At 50.8% G+C, this 18,516-nt stretch overlaps 1 protein-coding gene and 1 long non-coding RNA gene across 2 annotated transcripts in view; both read right to left on the reverse strand.

Moving 5' to 3' along the window:
* Nucleotides 1–3,098, reverse strand: part of LOC115898163 (radial spoke head 10 homolog B2-like) — a 33,048-nt gene extending 29,950 nt beyond the window's left edge. Inside the window, exons 1-3 of the mRNA XM_030931978.1 lie at nt 2,845–3,098; nt 1,589–1,661; nt 137–205 (exon numbers count right to left, since the gene is read on the reverse strand). Coding sequence (XP_030787838.1) covers nt 137–205; nt 1,589–1,661; nt 2,845–3,098 — 396 coding nt within the window. The remainder of the gene's footprint in view (nt 1–136; nt 206–1,588; nt 1,662–2,844) is intronic.
* A 4,048-nt stretch (nt 3,099–7,146) lies between these two features.
* Nucleotides 7,147–18,494, reverse strand: LOC115898364. Its single transcript, XR_004058092.1, has 4 exons — nt 18,225–18,494; nt 13,879–14,048; nt 9,232–9,683; nt 7,147–8,017 (listed from the first exon to the last, which is right to left on the reverse strand). It is a non-coding gene; the product is annotated as an uncharacterized LOC115898364 (long non-coding RNA).
* Between the last annotated feature and the right edge of the window lie 22 nt (nt 18,495–18,516).

Raw genomic sequence — 18,516 nt, forward strand, 5'->3', positions numbered from 1 at the left:
AGATCCTCTGGTTCTGTGAATTTTTCTTAACCCATCTGCTGAATTACATCTACGAAAACAGGCTGTTCAATTGTGGGAAACTGATTGTTCCATCCAACAATCACAGTTTAGAACTATAACTGGTTATATGCCTCACCTCGTATTTTAATCCATCGGCCCAAATATAAGTCCCTTGTCCATGCATGAGTCCTTCTGAAAACATACCCTTCAAAACAAAGCAACGACAAATGCTTAGAATGCAGTTGACATATATATATATATTTGAGATGAGGTCTGGTTCTGTCACCCAGGCTGGAGTGCAGTGGTATGATCATAGCTCACTGCAGCCTCGACCTCCCAGGCTCCAGCAATCCTCCCACTTCAGCCTCCCGAGTAGCTGGGACTACAGGCATCCACCACCATGCCCAGCTAGTTTTTGTATTTTTTGTAGAGACGGGATTTCACCGTGTTGGCCAGGCTGGTCTTGAAATCCTGAGCTCAAACAACACGCCCAACTTGGCCTCCCAAAGTGCTGGGATTATAGGCAGGAGCCACCGTGCCTGGCCGGCAGCTGACGATGGTCTCCCACAGCTGCCTTATCCCAGTTTCCCGTGTGTGAAGATGCTTGTCTGCGCACTCAGCAGCAGCTGTGTCCTACTGAGTCCTACTTTGAGCTGGCTCCACGCTGGGATCCATCCTTCTCTAAAAAGGATCTAAGAGGGCCTCATCTTCATGACCTAAGGATGACCTCAGCTACAAAACTGTGTTCTCAACTGGGTGCGGGGGCTCACACCTGCAATCCCAGCATTTTAGGAGTCTGAGGCAGGAGGATCACTTGTGCCCAGGAGTTCAAGACCAGCCCTGGCAACACAGCAAGTCCTTGTCTCTACCAAAAAGAAAAAAAAAAAAAATTTAGCCAGGCGTAGGTAGCTCACGCCTGTACTCCCAGCTATTCAAGAGGCTGAGGAGGGAGGATCGTTTGACTCCGGGAGGTCAAGGCCGCAATGAGCTATGATCACACCACTGCACTCCAGCTTTGGTGACTGCGTGAGACCCTGTCTCAAGAAATAATAAAAGGCCGGGCGCCGTGGCTCAAGCCTGTAATCCCAGCACTTTGGGAGGCCGAGACGGGTGGATCATGAGGTCAGGAGATCGAGACCATCCTGGCTAACATGGTGAAACCCCGTCTCTACTAAAAATACAAAAAACTAGCCGGGCGAGGTGGCGGGCGCCTGTAGTCCCAGCTACTTCGGAGGCTGAGGCAGGAGAATGGCGTAAACCCAGGAGGCGGAGCTTGCAGTGAGCTGAGGTCCGGCCACTGCACTCCAGCCCGGGCGACAGAGCAAGACTCCGTCTCAAAAAAAAAAAAAAAAAGAAAGAAATAATAAAATAAAATAATCAGGAAAAGAAAGAAATCTAAAATAACTTGTATTATACTGAGCATTATTTTTACCTTAAATAGGTAATCAGGGTTCAGAATAATATCAGCACGAAGAGCTTCCAATTTCTTTTGAAGCATCAGTGGATTTTACTGAAGATTTGCAAATCTCGGACCATCACCCCACACCTTCCTCCCCCTCCTGCAGGTTCTCAAATGCACAACTCACACGAAGGTACAACCGCCTTGAAAGACTGTGAAGCCTTTTCCCTCATACAGCCCACGAACTTTCTCCCCTTCATAGCTACAGAGAAATAAAGGGAATTCAAGGTAATGAATAATGTGAATACACCCAGGTGACAGTGGGTTAAAATATATAACTATGTAATGGGAAGAATGAAGTCAGGAAAAACACACACACACACACACACACACACACACACATAGCTAGAAAGTAGAATAGGTTACTAGCGGTTTGAAGGCGGGGTGAGGAATGAAGGAGTTTGGGGTTTTTTTGTTTTGTTTTTTTGGGTTTTTTTTTTTTTTTTTTTTTTTTTTTTTGAAATGGAGTCTCTGTCGCCTGGGCTGGATGGAGTGCAGTGGCGTGATTTCGGTTCACTGCAACCTCCGCCTCCCGGGTTCAAGTGATTCTCCCACCTCAGCCTCCTGAGTAGCTGGGATTATAGGAATATGTCACCATGCCTAGTGAATTACTGTGTTTTCAGTAGAGACGGGGTTTCACCCTGTTGGCCAGACTGGTCTCAAACTCCTGATCTCAAGTGATCCGCCCACCTCAGCCTCCCAAAGTGCTTGGATTCCAGGCTTGAACCACTGGACCTGGCCTGGAGTTACTATTTAATAGATGGTCGTAGCACACTGTGAATGTACTTAATGCCATTGAATTGCACACTTAAAATAATTAAGATAGTATATTTTGTTATATATGTTTCACCACAATAAACTCTCTCTCTCTATATATATATATGCTATGGGGCTCTAGTTTGCTACTTGAGTGATGGGCTTACTAGAAGCCCAAATCTCAGCATCACATAACATACCCTTGGAACCTGCACATGTAACCCCCTAAATCTAAAATAAAATAAAATTTTAAATACATACAGTTACCTTCAGGCCAGGCACAGTGGCTTATGTCTGTAATCTCAGCACTTTGAGAGGCTGAGGCAAGTGGCTCACCTGAGGTCAGGAGTTCGAGACCAGCCTGGCCAACATGGTGAACCGCCCCCCCCCACATCTCTACTAAAAGTACAAAAATTAGCTGGGTGTGGTGGCGGGCGCCTGTAATCTCAGCTACTCAGGAGGCTGAGGCAGGAGAATTGCTTGACCGTGGGAGGCGGAGGTTGCAGTGAGCCAAGATTGCACCACTGCACTCCAGCCTGAACCACAGAGTGAAACTGCATCTCAAAATAAAATAAAATACACCGCCTGACTGGCAGTGTTGTACCCTATGGCACCCCCATTAAAATCACCTCTCCACGATGAGTTTGGTCAGAATGGACTCTTCGTATTGGGTGGCATCTTCATTCTGCTGAACGTTTCGGGGGTCTTTTTTGGGTTTCACTTCGTTAAGCTGCATTCCCAGCAATGGGACGCCAGCTGGGGACATCTCTTGCCTAGTGGTGTTGCCATCTTGTTTGGAAAAGTCTAGATTATCAGAGAGAGATGAGGGAGAGGGGGCCGACTTCTCCCCTCTTTTGTCTGCTTTTTTCTTTTCTTTCACCATTGCCTTGGGAAGATCCAATGGTTACTTGAATCAAATGATTCCTTTGGTTCAGAGCTGCTTATTTCAAAGCACTGATGAGTTTTATCTGAAAAATAAAAATTACATCTCCAAACACTTGGGGTTTTCACTTGTAGTTAAAATTTTAGTTTTACAACACAATGTCATTATCATTCTCCTGCCAAAGTCTGAAAAATTAGTTACCAGGGCCAGGTGTGGCAGCTCACACCTGCAATCTCAGCACTTTGGGGAGGCTGAGGCGGGAGGATCATGTGAGTCCAGGAGGTCGAGATTAGCCTAGGCAACGTAGTGAGACGCCCCCTCTCTATAAAAATAAAAATAAATGAGCCAGGCGTGGTGGCACAGGCCTGTAGTCCCAGCGACTAGGGAGGCTCAGGTGGGAGGACTGCTTGAGCCTGGGAGGTCGAGAGATCACACCACTGCACTCCAGTCTAACAGAGCAAGACTCTGTCTCAAAAATCATAATAATTACAAGTTTCAAGCACCATCAGTTTATAAATATACAACCTCAACACTGCATTGGTTGTTCCCAAACTTTTTTTATTTTTGAGACAGAGTCTCACTCTGTCACCCAGCTTGGAGCACAGTGGCACAATCACGGCTCACTGCAGTCTCAACCTCCCAGGCTCAGGTGATCCTTCCACCTCAGCCTCCCAAGTAGCTGGGACCACAGGCATGCATCACCACACCTGGCTAATTTTTTTGTAGAGACAGGGTCTTGCTATGTTGCCTTGGCTGGTCTGGAACTCCTGAGCTCAAGCAGTCTGGCTGTCTCAGCCTCCCAAAGTGCTGGGATTATAGGTGTGAGCCACTGCACCTGGCCCTAAAAATTATTTAAGTTGGAACCATTGTCTAGCATGGTTTCTTGAAAGGTATCCCTACACATGAAAAAGGCTACTTAACCTCTCAGGTCTTGCGTGCAGCCAATTCACACTTTAAAAGCCCCTCTCCCGCCGGGTGGTGACTCACGCCTGTAATCCCAGCACTTTGGGAGGCTGAGGCGGGCAGATCACGATGTCAGGAGATCAAGACCACCCTGGCTAACACGGTGAAACCCCGTCTCTACTAAAAATACAAAAAATTAGCCAGGCAAGGTGGCACATGCCTGTAATCCCAGCTATTCAGGAGGCTGAGGCAGGAGAATTTCTTGAACCCGGGAGGTGGAGGTTGCAGTGAGCCGAGATCATGCCATTGCACTCTAGCCTGGGCAACAGAGTGAGACTCTGTCTCAAAAAAAAAAAAAAAAAAAAAGAGCCCCTCCTTATAGGTCAGCATTGTAAAGTGTGCAAGAGCTGGATTCAGGGTCCTGCATTATCCATTACCAGTTCTGTGGTTTTTTGCACGGGCTGGAGTGCAGTGTCGCGATCTTAGCTCACTGCAACCTCTGCCTCCTGGGTTCACACCATTCTCCTGCCTCAGCCTCCTGAGTAGCTGGGACTACAGGCACCTGCCACCACGCCCCGCTAATTTTTTTTGTACTTTTAGTAGAGACAGGGTTTCACCGTGTTAGCCAGGATGGTCTTGATTTCCTGACCTGGTGATCCGCCTGCCTCAGACTCCCAAAGTGCTGGGATTACAGGCGTGAGCCACCAGGCGTGGGCGCCTGGCCCAGTACTGTGTTTGGGTTGTTTTTTTTTTTTTTTTTTTCCAGACAGAGTCTAGCCCTGTCATCCAGGCTGGAGTGCAGTGGCAAGATCTCAGCTCACTGCAACCTCCGCCTCCTGGGTTCAAGTGATTCTCCTGCTTCAGCTTCTCGAGTAGCTGGGATTATAAGCGCCTGCTACCACACTCAGTTAATTTTATTTTTAGTAGAGATGGGTCTCACTGCATTGGTCAGGCTGGTCTTGAACTCCCAACCTTGTGATCTGCCCACCTTGGCCTCCCAAAGTGCTGGGATTACAAGTGTGTGCCACCGCGCCCCACCGTTTTTTTGTTTTTGTTTTTGTTTTTGTTTTGAGACGGGAGTCTTGCTACATTTTGCCCAGGCTGGTTTTAAACTCCTGGCCTCAAGCAATCTTCCCACCTCCTCCTCCCAAAGTGCTAGGATTGCAGGCATGAGCCACTGAGCTCGGTCAAGTGCTGTGTTCTAAAGCAAGTTGCCTAATCTCCTCTGCCTCACAAATAGAAATAACAGTACCTTGTATCATAAGAATTAAATGGGCCGGGCGCGGTGGCTCAAGCCTGCAATCCCAGCACTTTGGGAGGCCGAGGCGGGCGGATCACGAGGTCAGGAGTTCGAGACCATCCTGGCTAACATGGTGAAACCTCGTCTCTACTAAAAAATACAAAAAACTAGCCGGGCGCGTTGGCGGGCGCCTGTAATCCCAGCTACTTGGGAGGCTGAGGCAGGAGAATGGCGTGAACCCAGGAGGTGGAGCTTGCAGTGAGCTGAGATCCGGCCACTGCACTCCAGCCTGGGTGACAGAGCAAGACTCCGTCTCAAAAAAAAAAAAAAAAAAAAAAGAATTAAATGGGTGACACACAGAAAAATCCCTAAGTACAGGGTACAGAGCAAAGTCAATAAATTGAGTGATTATCTCGTCCCTTTCCTGTTTTCAAACTTGAAATCACTGGTTTCCTACTCCCTCTAGCACTGCCATCGATTGAGCCCCTCTCATATGCCAGACAAGCAAGGAACCTGTGCTGGAGTTGCGTTTCCAGTGCATCGTTGCTTGAGCTGTATTTCCAGCGCGCCCTTGCTCGAGCTCCGTTTCCAGCGCATATCTTTGCTTGCCTGGCATATGAGCTGCGGTGCAGGGTTTCAAAGTCATAGTTTTCATGGTTTCCCTAATCTGGCCCCACCAAAAGCACCCTGGTCCATCAGGCAGGATGCATAGGTGAGCCATGTGGTGAAGGCCAGGTCTGGTCCCTTTTCGTAGGCCCGACGGGTGCAGTGGGTCCTTCTTGCCCTCTTCTTCCTGGATGCCATCCTCTGGCCACCCCACCCTCCAGCTGAACCCACCTCCAGCCTTCTCTCTTCCTCCATTATTTATTTATTGAAACAGGGTCTCGCTCTGTCACCCAGGCTGGAGTGCAGTGGTGTTATCTCGGCTCACTGCCACCTCCGCCTCCCGGGTTGAAGTTATTCTCCTGCGTTAGCCTCCCAAATAGCTGGGATTACAGGCACCCGCCACCACTCCTGGCTAATTTTTGTATTTTCAGTAGAGACGGGGTTTCACCATGTTGGCCAGGCTAGTCTCAGACTCCTAACCTCAGGTGATCCTCCCGCCTCGGCCTCCCAAAAGTGCTGGGATTACAGGCGTGAGCCACCGCGCCCAGCCAACCTTTCTCTCTTCCTTCAAACGCTACCTTGCTCCTTCACACCCCCGACCACTGTCTCAGCGAAGCCGCCCCGGGTCACCTAGCCCAAGCTGCTCTCACCTCTAAATTGAGAGGGGCCTTTACTACGAGCTTTTCGGTCCTCTGTCAGTGACCTACAAATAAGTGAACTACAAATCAAGCCAATTTCGTTTCTCAGTGCGTGTTTCCTAATGTTTCCTCTGTTCTCCTGGGCTTAAGGAGAGGCCATCTCGTGTATCTACGGTGAGGCGGGAAGAACGGGCTCCCTGCACTGGTCGGCCCGGCCTAGGCCCTCCTCGCCCATCACGCAAGTGCTCGGGTCCTGGGAGGCCGCGTCAGTCCGGCCGGGAAGGAGCAGGACCCGGTCGCCACCGCTGTCCCGGCTACGCATGACCGCGGCCTGGGGCGCTCACCTCGCTCCAGGAGCCCAGAGACCTCGCCGGGCTCGGGAGAGATGTTGCAGGGCTCTCAGAGTCCCAGATCCCGCTCTGGTCTCCAGGCAAAAGCGGACGCCGCCTGGCCCACCTAGTGCTCTTAAAGGGGCCGCGCACCAGAGTTAAGCAGGTGTCCCGCCCTTGCTGGTCCTGAAGGCCAGGGGGTAAGGCTGGGCGCTGGAGGCAGCAGGTCAGGGGTTTCCCAGCTCTGCTAACTGCTTCATCATAAAATAGGAGTAACGCAGACATTAGTTTTCCCATTGCTGCCATAAACAAATTACCAAAAATTTAGTGGTTTGAAGCAACACAAATTTATTATCCTACAGTCTGTAAATCAGGCCCACAGTGCTGGTTCCTTCCAGAGGCTCCGGGGAAGCGTCCGTTTCCTTGCCTTTTCCAGCTTTTCCAGAAGCGGTCCCCAACCTTTTGGCACCAGAGACCGGTTTCGCAGAAGACAATTTTTCCACGGATGGGGGTAGGGGATGGTTTCAGGATGATTCAAGCGTGTTGCATTTACTGTGCACTTTATTTCTATTATTTTTACATTGTAACATATAATTAAATAATTCTACAACTCACCATCATAGACTCAGTGGAAGCCTGAGTTTGTTTTCCTACAACTAGACGGTCCCATCTGGGGGTGACAGGAGACAGTGACAGATCATCAGGCACCAGATTCTCTTAAGGAGTGTGCGACCTACATCCCTCGCGTGTGCAGTTCACAACAGGGTTTGTGCTCCTATGAGAATCTAATGCCCACCGCTGATATGACAGGAGGTGGCGCTCAGGTGGTAATACCAGCCATGGGGAGGGGATCTAACTACAGATGAAGTTTCGCTGGCTTCCCCGCCCCTAACCTGCTGTGCACCCTGGTTCCTAACGGGCCATGGACCACTACTGGTCTGTGGCCGGAGTGCTGGAATCCCTGTTCTAGAGGCTGCTTGCAATCCTTGACGAGTGGTACCTCCTTCCATCTCCAATACCAGCAAGGCCACCTCTCTCTGGCCAGCAGGGAAAGGTCTCCACCTTCAAAGGACTCACCCAATGGACTGGGCCCAACCAGACAATCCAGGATAATCTCTCTACTGCAAGATCCTTAACTCGGCCAGGAAATATGGCTCATACCTGTAATCTCAGCACGTTGGGAGGCCGGGGCAGGTGGATCACCTGAGGTCAGGAGCTCGAGACCAGCCCAGCCAGCATGCAACATGGTGAAACCCTGTCTCTACTAAAAATACAAACATTAGCCAGCTGTCATTGTGGGCACCTGTAATCCCAGCTACTCTGGAGGCTGAGATGGGAGAATCACTTGAACCTGGGAGGCACAGGCTGCAGTGAGCTGAGATCACGCTATTGTACTCAAGCCTGGGCAACAGGAGCGAAACTTAAAAAAAAAAAAAAAAAAAAAAATTATTCACTCAATCACACCTGCCGAGTCCCTTCTGCCATGTGAGGCAGCCTGGTCACAGGTCCTGGGGATTAGGACACAGCTGTGTTGGGGGGCTGTTATCCTGCCACAGCTGCCAGTCTGCAGAGTTCGTAAGTGCGATCCCGCAGACGCCAGCACAGTGCCAGACACGACGGCACAGTTACTACTGTACTGCCTCCTCCATCCAAGGGATTCTGAAGCAGGAAGGGGAGCCCTCTCTTCCTTGAAGCCCAGTCTGGGGAAGGGGTGGGGCAGCAGGGGGAGTCACATCCGTCCTCACTGGGCCCCCAAGAGGACATCTTTTCTTCCATTTTCAGCCCAGTTCAAACAGGACAAGGTTCCATGAAAACGACTTGAAAAGACAGACAGGGATTCTTATATTCCCCGAACCACTCAAGGTCAGTAACTGGAATGTTCTACAGTTCACACCCTGAGGAAACCAAATCACAGCATCAGATTATGGGAAAATCGAACTCTTTTTGTTCCCCTGCGAGGACAGCACTTTGTTACCTTGGCCGCACAGAGGAATGTTGAAAAATAGTGACCCCGTCCCATCCAGTCATTTTCTTCCAGTCGGGCAGAGAATCCCCCTTGTTTAAAAATTTAATGGGAATCAGGCCTGAGAATCACTAACCTAAAAGGACCTTAATTTTAAATTTATGAAAGTAAAGATGAATTTAATTACTAAGGGTTGAAAGTTATAGACTAAACTATGTCCAGCCAGAGCAGAGGGCTGAGTGACTTCCACAGTGGTTTGTTTTGTTTTGTTTTGAGACGGAGTCTTGTTCTATCCCCCAGGGTGGAGTACAATGGTGCGATCTCGGCTCACTACAACCTCCGTCTCCCTGGTTCAGGAGATTCTCCTGCCTCAGCCTCCCGAGTAGCTGGCTGGTCTCGAACTCTCGACCTCAGGTGATCCACCTGCCTCAGCCTCCCAAAGTGCTGGGATCACAGGCATGAGCCACCACGCCCGGCCCAAGTGTTCTTATTTTTATAAAATATGTTCCTGACTGGACACACACGCACACACACACACACACACACACACACACACACGAGTGCATGCAGAGAAAAAAACGATTTTGCAAGTAGCGCTCCATCTGGTTTGAAAAGGTTCTCAAGATCACTTTTAAATGGGTCTGATGTGTATTTTTTTTTAAGTAGCAGGTTCATTTGAAAACAAAAAAGGTGAGTGAAGACCCTGTCTTTCAAAACATAAAAATCTGCAATAAAACCGATGATTCCATACAGCGACTACTGTCAGTTCTGCGAAATGACACCCAGGTTGGCAATGTGTCTCATGGTTGGCCTTCCATGGGGACAGTTCCAGGGGTGGCCCATCTCCCCCATGTGGGTGATCAGTTTCTTCATCTCGCTTGTATTAAGAGCAGTTCCAATCATCACCTGAGGACGAGACACAATGGTTCAACGTTTTAATCGTTTTTTTTGACATCAGAATGGCAGCTCTTCAGAAGCACTGTTCTCTAAAATGAGACTGGACAAGATTACAGCTCAAAAACCACCTTCCCTGAAAAACCTGCCCTCACAGAAGCCGAGGTTCTAGATCTCAGCCCTCCTTTCTGTGACATCAAGCCTCTTGTGGCTGCTTCAAGGTGGCACCGCCTCCACTCCAGACGCGACCACACCTGTCCCGAACGCAGCCACTCTCAGCGGCCACCCTGCCCTCTCACCCTGGCAGGTGCAGCAGCCTCCTGGCTGGGCTCCCCGCCCCACTGCAAGCCCTCCAAGCCGCTCTCCACCCAGCAGCCAGTAATTACGTCTAAAGCGCGGTCAGGTCATGTCGTTCCGCTCCAGCGGCTTCCCCCTCACCTGAATAAAAGCCCCCGTCTGTCCCTGACTTGGCCCTCACTGGGCTGTGCCTGCACCCCCACCTCCAAGCACGAATGCCTCCCTTCCTCACCCCAGCTGCACTGCTACTCCCTTCCTCTTGCACAGGTCCATCAATCAAACACCTGCCTCGGGGCCGTGGCACTCCTGGGACCCTCTCCCCCAGTGGGTGCAGGCGTCACTCCCCCTCTGTTGAGCTCCACCCTGCTGCCCTGGCAGGGTACTCCAGCCCTGGCCCTGCTGCCTCCCTACCATGGGTCCTCCGACAGGAAGGAGAAGAGACAAGCCTGAAGCCCTCTGTCGCCTCCCTTCTTCCTGCAGCACCCTAAGGGCTCGCCATGTGCCAAGCACAGTCGGAAAGCAGCGACAGCAGTGACAGCAGGGTTCCACCAGGTCGGAGGAGGACAGATAATCAACAAGTCAACAGAGAACCAAGACAGATGGCGCCCAGGACAGGGGGCCTGCCCCGGTGTGGGGAGGGGGTGAAGGGTGAAGGTGGCAAACCCAGGTAGAGAGGAGGGTAGGGAGAAAGGGTGTAAGGCGGGGAGGAGACTGGGCGAGTGTGGAACTGGAAGGCGCTACATGGCTGGAAGCATGGTAGGGAGGAGATGGGGCTGGAAGGGTGGGCAGGCAGTGACAACACCGGAGACAGAGGAGTAGGCCAGGGCGGGAGGGAAGGAGCAGCCTGTGGTTCCCTGAGTCACACTAAAGACTCAGGACGTCAAAACTGACCAGCTATGAGCTCAGCTCCACACTCTCACTCACAGACGTCAAGACTGCAAGGTTCGCATTAGGTTTTTTTTTTTTTTTTTTTTTTTTTTTTTTTTTTTTTTGCGAGGCAGGGGATGGTGGGGAGACTCTGTTGCCGAGGCTGGAGTACAGCAGTGTGATCTCGGCTCACTGCACCTCCGCCTCCCAGATTCAAGCAATTCTCCCGCTTCGGCCTCCCGAGTAGCTGGGATTATAGGCACCCGCCACCACGCCCAGCTAATTTTTGTACTTTTAGTTGGGGTGGGGTTTCACTATGTTGGCCAGGCTGGTTTCAAATTCCTGACCCCAGGTAATCAACCCACTTCCGCCTTCCAAAGTGCTGGGATTACAGGTGTGAGTCACCACGCCCAGCCCATATTAGGTCTTTATCAAAGAAACACTGTGGCTAGAACTCAGACTCTGGGTCCTCTTCTAATTAAACTCTGCCTTTGAGTCATTTCATCTCATCTCATGGCTGTAAGTTACACCTGATGCTCCCACAGCAGGCTCCATCCCACCCACTCCCCATGTGGCCTCCAGCTGCTGCTCTCCCCAGCTGTCGCAGTCAAGGCACCCCTTCCAGTCTGTTCTCTCTCCAAAGCTGCAATCATGGGACTCCTCGTCTGTTCTCTCCAGTGGCTCCCGCCACACACAGCACAGACCCCCAGGGTCTAGGCATGACCGGCAATACTCCACGTGGCTGTCCTCTGGTCGCCGCTCTGCTCACTCCCCTCCCCTCTCCAGGGACACAATCGGCCTCTGGCTTCAGTCTTGCTACTTCCTCCACTTGGAAAGTTCTTACCCAAGAGGGCTCCAGCCTACTTTTTATTTGAGACAAGGTCTTACTTTGTCACCCAGGCTGGAGTGCAGTTGTGTGCTCTTGACTCACTGCAACCTCGACCTCCCGGGCTCAAGTGATCCTCCCACCTCAGCCTCCTGAGTAGCTGCTGACTACAGGCACCCGCCACCACGCCTGGCTAATCTTTTAATTTCCCCACCTTTTACATGGCAGCTGAGATGCCACCTGCCCAGATGCTGTTCCCTGACCACCATCTCACCTGGTCACCATGTTTTTCTGTAGTCATTTCCTGTCCCAAAATGCTGTTTTAGGCTGGGCGTGGTGGCTCATGCCTGTAATCCCAGCGCTTTGGGAGGCCTAAGTGGGCGGATGACGAGGTCAGGAGATCAAGACCAGCCTGACAAACATGGTGAAACCCAGTCTCTATTAAAAATATAAAAATTAGCCAGGTGCGGTGGCACGTGCCTGTAGCCCCAGCTATTCGAGAGGCTGAGGCAGGCGAATCGCTTGAACCCGGGAGGTGGAGGTTGCAGTGAGCTGAGATCACGCCACCGCACTCCAGCCCGGTAGCAGAGCAAGACTCTGTCTCAAAAACAAACAAAAGCGGCCGGGCGCGGTGGCTCAAGCCTGTAATCCCAGCACTTTGGGAGGCCGAGACGGGCGGATCACGAGGTCAGGAGATCAAGACCATCCTGGCTAATACGGTGAAACCCCGTCTCTACTAAAAAATACAAAAAACTAGCCGGGCGACGAGGCGGGTGCCTGTAGTCCCAGCTACTCGGGAGGCTGAGACAGGAGAATGGCGTGAACCCGGGAGGTGGAGCTTGCAGTGAGCTGAGAGCCGGCCACTGCACTCCAGCCTGGCCGGCAGAGCAAGACTCCATCTCAAAAACAAACAAACAAACAAACAAACAAAAGCGCTGTTTGAATCTCTTGGCTGTGCTCACTGGCATCTAATGGGTGTCGTTTATTTGTGGTGATGTCTGTCTCTCCCCACTGTCCGCTCCACAGGGGCAGGGGCTGCAGCCGCCTTGTTACCCCTGTGTCCCCAGCACCTGGAGCAGGGCAGGCCCCACAGCAGGGGCTCAAGGAGCATCTGCTGAATAAGTAAAGGAATGGCATCCTGGCCTTTCCCAATGGCCAGCTGATAGAGTCACTTTTCTTGGACATCAGGCTAATCCCCACTGCAGGCGTAGCCCCTGCTGCCACCTTCCACCATCAACCGGAGCAGCGGCAGTGGTGCCACGTGCAACGACAACCACAGCACCCCGTGAAGCACCCGCTGCCTCGATGACTCTGAAGAACCTTATCTAATGTCACCGAGTCCTGGCAGCAGCAAACCTTTATCTACCAGTGTTGTTAGGACCCATAAGGTCCATAGACGAACAAGGTGCCTCAACCACTAACTGCGCTGGAGTCAACGAAAGCTCAGATAGAATACTGGCCGGGCACAGTGGCTCATGCCTGTAATTCCAGCACTTTGGGAGGCTGAGGCAAGGGGCAAAAGGAGACCATGTTTCTACAGAAAATTTAAAAATTAGCTGGGCATGGTGGTACGTGCCTGTAGTCACAACTACTCGGAAGACAGAGGCAGGAGTATCACTTCAGCCTGGGAGGTCAAGGCTACAGTGAGCTGTGATTGCACCACTACACTCCAGCCTGGGAGACTGTTTTTTCTTTTTTTTTTTTCTTTGAGACGGAGTCTCACTCTGCTGCCCAGGCTGGAGTGCAGTGGTGTGAACTCGGCTCACTGCAAACTCCGCCTCCCGGGTTCATGCCATTCTCCTGCCTCAGCCTCCTGAGTAGCTGGGACTACAGGTGCCCGTCACCATGCCCGGCTAACTTTTTGTATTTTTAGTAGAGACGGGGTTTCACCGTGTTAGCCAGGATGGTCTCGATCTCCTGAACTTGTGATCCTCCTGCCTTGGCCTCCCAAAGTGCTGGGATTAGAGGCTTGAGCCACTGCACCTGGCTAGGGATACTGTTTAACAGAGGTAACAAAAGTGCAATAATTATGAGTTCAAGGTCCCAGAGAACGCAGACTACATAGATGCTCAGCTACGATGTTCCACGTAGCTCTGTGTAAAATGACCCCTGGCAATCACAAAGGCGTTTAACAGCCTTGACCAAATCAGGAGCTGGGCTGAGACCTTCCTCAGACCGCAAGCTTGAGCTGCTGACAGCCAGGCTTTCTTTCCTTACCGACTTCCGACAGGCTCTGGAGGCAAACATCTGCTTGACTCTGGCCGGCCGGCACATGACTCCAGGGCTGTCGCTTAGCATAAAGATCAGTTCATCGATGTCCTGGGGTCCGAAGGTCTAGTTTTTACTAGTTGGCAAGGAAATCAATTTAGCCCTTTCAGTGACTGGAGCTAAAAGAATACAATTTTGAGAAAAACTCATGACTTGAGAGACACGTTTCACTTGAAAGCTACTTAGAATGAACATCTGAGGCCGGGCGCGGTGGCTCATGCCTGTAATCCCAGCACTTTGGGAGGCCGAGGCAGGCAAATCATGAGGTCAGGAGATGGAGACCATCCTGGCTAACACGGTGAAACCCCGGCTCCAGTTAAAATACAAAAAAAAAAAAATTAGCTGGACGTGGTGGTGTATGCTGGTAATCCTAGCTACTCGGGAAGCTGAGGCAGGAGCATCACCTGAACCAGGGAGTCAGAGGTTGCAGTGAGCCAGGATCGCGCCGCTGCACTCCAGCCTCGTGACAGAGAGCGACTCCGTCTCAAAAAAAAATCTGCTCTATGAATACTTAAGGAAAAATACATATATACATATACACATATAGACACACATATAAACTATTAAACCTCTTTTTTGAGATGGAGTGTCGCTCTGTTGCCCAGACTGGAGTGCAGTGGTGCGATCTCAGCTCACTGCAACCTCTGTCTCCCAGGTTCAAGCGATTCTCCTACCTCAGCCTCCTGAGTAGCTGGGACTACAGGCACGCACCGTCAAGACCAGGTAATTTTTTTATTTTTAATAGAGACGACGTTTCACCATGTTGGCCAGGCTGGTCTTGAACTCCTGACCTCAAGTTATCCACCCGCCTCAGCCTCCCAAAGTGCTGGGAATACAGGCGTGAGCCACCGCGCCCAGCCTACTTCATTCTTTTTAATGGCCGCATAGGAAGTCACTGCACGGATGTACGGTAATTTTTCTGTCAAATTCCTGACTAAAGCACATTTCGGTTGTTTCCAATTTCAATCGTGCAAAGCTGCAGCAAAGACTTCTGTGCACAAACCTACTCATCTGTGGGTGCATGTCTGGGAGACAGACGCTAGAGGGAGAATCACATATGTACTTTTTGATGGGAAATCTGTGAAAATGCACACTCCCGCCGATGGTGTCTAAGAGTACCTTTGGCCAATACTGGATATCAATCCTTCTAATCTCTGCCAGGCCGACCACTGGGTCCTTTGCTGGGTGGCTTCAACATCTAATGTCATTAGATACTATCTTAGTAAATCCGGACAAAAGACAGACACCACCCCTAACCTTCACACGAGAAACTGACACTGTCACTCTCAGTCCCACACAAGTAAACCCGATGAAAACGGATTTTCCACAGTATCAGTGCTGTGACTACAAGAAATGACTGTTAAAGCAGACTTTTTTTTTTTTTTTTTTTTTTGAGACGGAGTCTCGCTGTGTCACCCAAGCTGGAGTGCAGTGGCCGGATCTCAGCTCACTGCAAGCTCCACCTCCCGGGTTCACGCCATTCTCCTGCCTCAGCCTCCCAAGTAGCTGGGACTACAGGTGCCCGCCACCTCACCCAGCTAGTTTTTTGCATTTTTTAGTAGAGACGGGGTTTCACTGTGTTAGCCAGGATGGTCTCGATCTCCTGACCTCGTGATCCGCCCGTCTCGGCCTCCCAAAGTGCTGGGATTACAGGCTTGAGCCACCACACCCGGCCAAAGCAGACGTTTTAAAGCAGACTCTGTTAAACCATGGATGTTTATCTGGTTCTCACCTGGCGGCCTGAGCTGAGGATGAAAGGAGCTGAGATTAGGCCGGGCACGGGGACTCACGCCTGTAATCCCAGCACTTTGGGAGGCCAAGGTGGGCAGATCATTTAAGGATGGGAGTTCAAGACCAGCCTGGCCAACATGGTGAAACCCCATCTCTACTAAAAATTAAAAAATTAGCCGGGCATGGTGGTGGGAACTTGTACTCCCAGCTACTTGGGAAACTAAGGCAGAAGAATCGCTTAAACCTAGAAGGCAGAGGTTGCAGTGAGCTGAGATTGTACCAGTGCACTCCAACCTGGGTGAAAGAGCGAGACTCTGTCTCAAAAAAAAAATAAAGGAGCTAATATTGTTGTTTCTTTCTATAAGTGCTCCAGGAAGACCCGGTCCCATGTCACCATGCTCGTCACCATCACAATCAACCACAGGGGACAGTCTGGTGAACTGTGAGACCTCCACACGGCATGGATTACTGAGCCCACGTTTCCTACTGTGGGGGGCTCCACACAGAGCTCAAATCCAAGTCATAACCAAACCAATCCCCAAACCTTATCTTCGAGGGTCTGTCTCCTGGTACCAATCCCGTATCAGTCAGAATATAATCAAGAGACAAAAACCATACCAGTGATTTTAACAGGGATTCTGTTTTTTTTTTTAAAAGACAGGATCTTGCTCTGTCACCCAGGCTACAGTACAATGGCATGATCATAGCTCACTGCAGCCTCAAACTCCTGGGCTCAAGTGAGCCTCCTGCCTCAGCCTCCTGAGTACCTGGGACTACAGACGTGCAGCAGTGCACTTGGCTTTTTTTTTTTTTGAGACGGAGTCTGGCTCTGTTGCCCAGGCTGGAGTGCAGTGGTGCGATCTCAGCTCACTGCAAGCTCCGCCTCCCGGGTTCACGCCATTCTCCTGCCTCAGCCTCCTGAGTAGCTGGGACTACAGGCGCCCGCTACCGTGCCCGGCTAATTTTTTGTATTTTTAGTAGAGACGGGGTTTCACCGTGGTCTCGATCTCCCGACCTAGTGATCCGCCCACCTCGGCCTCCCAAAGTGCTGGGATTACAGGCGTGAGCCACCGCGCCCGGCATTTTTTAAGAGATGGGGTCTCATTATATTGCCCAGGCTGGTCTCAAACTCCTAGCCTCAAGTGATTCTCCTGCCTCAGCCTCCCAAAGTGCTGGAATTACAAGGTGTGCATCACCATGCCAGGCCTGAGGAGGAAAAATGTATAATAAAGCATTACACAAACTAGTAAAACGTGGTTAACTACTATGCTAATTAATACAGGAATGGAAAATGCTACTACCTCTAGGGGAGAGGGAGAGTCCTCAGAAAAGGAACTCTTCTTTTTTTCTTTTTCTTTCTTTTTTTTTTTTTTTTTGAGATAGAGTTCGCTCTTGTTGCCCAGGCTGGAGTGCAATGGTGCAATCTCGGCTCGCCACAACCTCCGCCTCCCAGGTTCAAGCGATTCTCCTGCCTCAGCCTCCTGAGTAGCTGGGATTACAGGCGTGCACCACCACATCCCGCTAATTTTGCATTTTTAGTAGAGACAAGGTTTCTCCATGTTGGTCAGGCTGGTCTCGAACTCCCGACCTCAGGTGATCCGCCTGCCTCCGCCTCCCAAAGTGCTGAGATTACAGGTGTGAGCCACCGTGCCTGGCAGAAAAGGAACTCTTGTAAGAGGCCCCTCCCCACTCAGGCTGAGTTTCAGACCTCCTTGGAGCAGGAGTGGCTGCAGCCTGCTGGATGGAGAGAAGCTGCCAGAGTGAGTGATGATGCAGGAACTCCTGCACCGCAGGAGGGAAGGGAAAGGACATCCCAGAAGCATCCCAGATACCAGCACAAATGCCACCTCCCCGGTGCCAATCCCAGGCTCTCCCGGGAATTGTCTGAATATGCCCTGGTTCCCAGTACACAGATAATCTGTTCAAAAGCTGGTGCTGGCCTAAAAGACCCAAGTCTTCCATGTCTTTGGAGTCTATGTCCTGCCACAGAGAACAGTATCTGGCCAGGCGCAGATGCTGTAATTAAAACTGTGCACTACCGTGCCCGGCCAATTTTATTGTAGAGACAGGGTCTCCCTATGTTGCCCAGGCTGGTCTTGAACTCCGGGGCTCAAGTGATCCTCCCTCCTCGGCTTGGCTTCCCAAAGTGCTGGGATTACAGGCAAGAGCCACCACACCCAGCTTCAAAATACTCTTAAGAAAAAACTTTGCCTGGCCAGGGGCAGTGGCTTACATCTGTAATCCTAGCACTTTCAGAGGCCGAGGTGGGTGGATCACCTGAAGTCAGGAGTTCGAGACCAGCCTGGCCAAAGTGGTGAAACCCGGTTTCCACCAAAAATACAAAAATTAGCCAAGCATGGTGGTGCGCACCTGTAATCCCAGCTACTCAGGAGGCTGAAGCAGGAGAATTGCTTGAACCCGGGAGGTGAGGGCTGCAGTGAGCCGAGATCGCGCCACTGCACTCCAGCCTGGGCGACAGAGCGAGACTCTGTCTCACAAAAATAAAAAATAAAATAAATAAAAATTTAAAATAAAAGTAAAAAAGTAAAAAATCAAAACGTTACCTTATCTCTTTTCTTAGTTCATCTTCGGCTGCTTGATTTTCTCCAGGGCAAATCTTTGCCCTAAACTTCCTATAATTCTGTTCATCTTCACTTTGCTGTGTTTCACGATGTAACTGCTTTATTTGTTTAGCTAAAGAATTCATAGAAAAGTCCAGGGCCACAACCTTCTTATTCACTTTTTTTTTTTTTTTGAGATGGAGTCTCGCTCTGTCGCCCAGGCTGGAGTGCAGTGGCGCAATCTCGGCTCACTGCAAGCTCCGCCTCCCAGGTTCACGCCATTCTCCTGCCTCAG

This window comes from Rhinopithecus roxellana, chromosome 6, assembly GCF_007565055.1.
Source record: "Rhinopithecus roxellana isolate Shanxi Qingling chromosome 6, ASM756505v1, whole genome shotgun sequence".
Lineage (NCBI taxonomy): Eukaryota > Metazoa > Chordata > Mammalia > Primates > Cercopithecidae > Rhinopithecus > Rhinopithecus roxellana.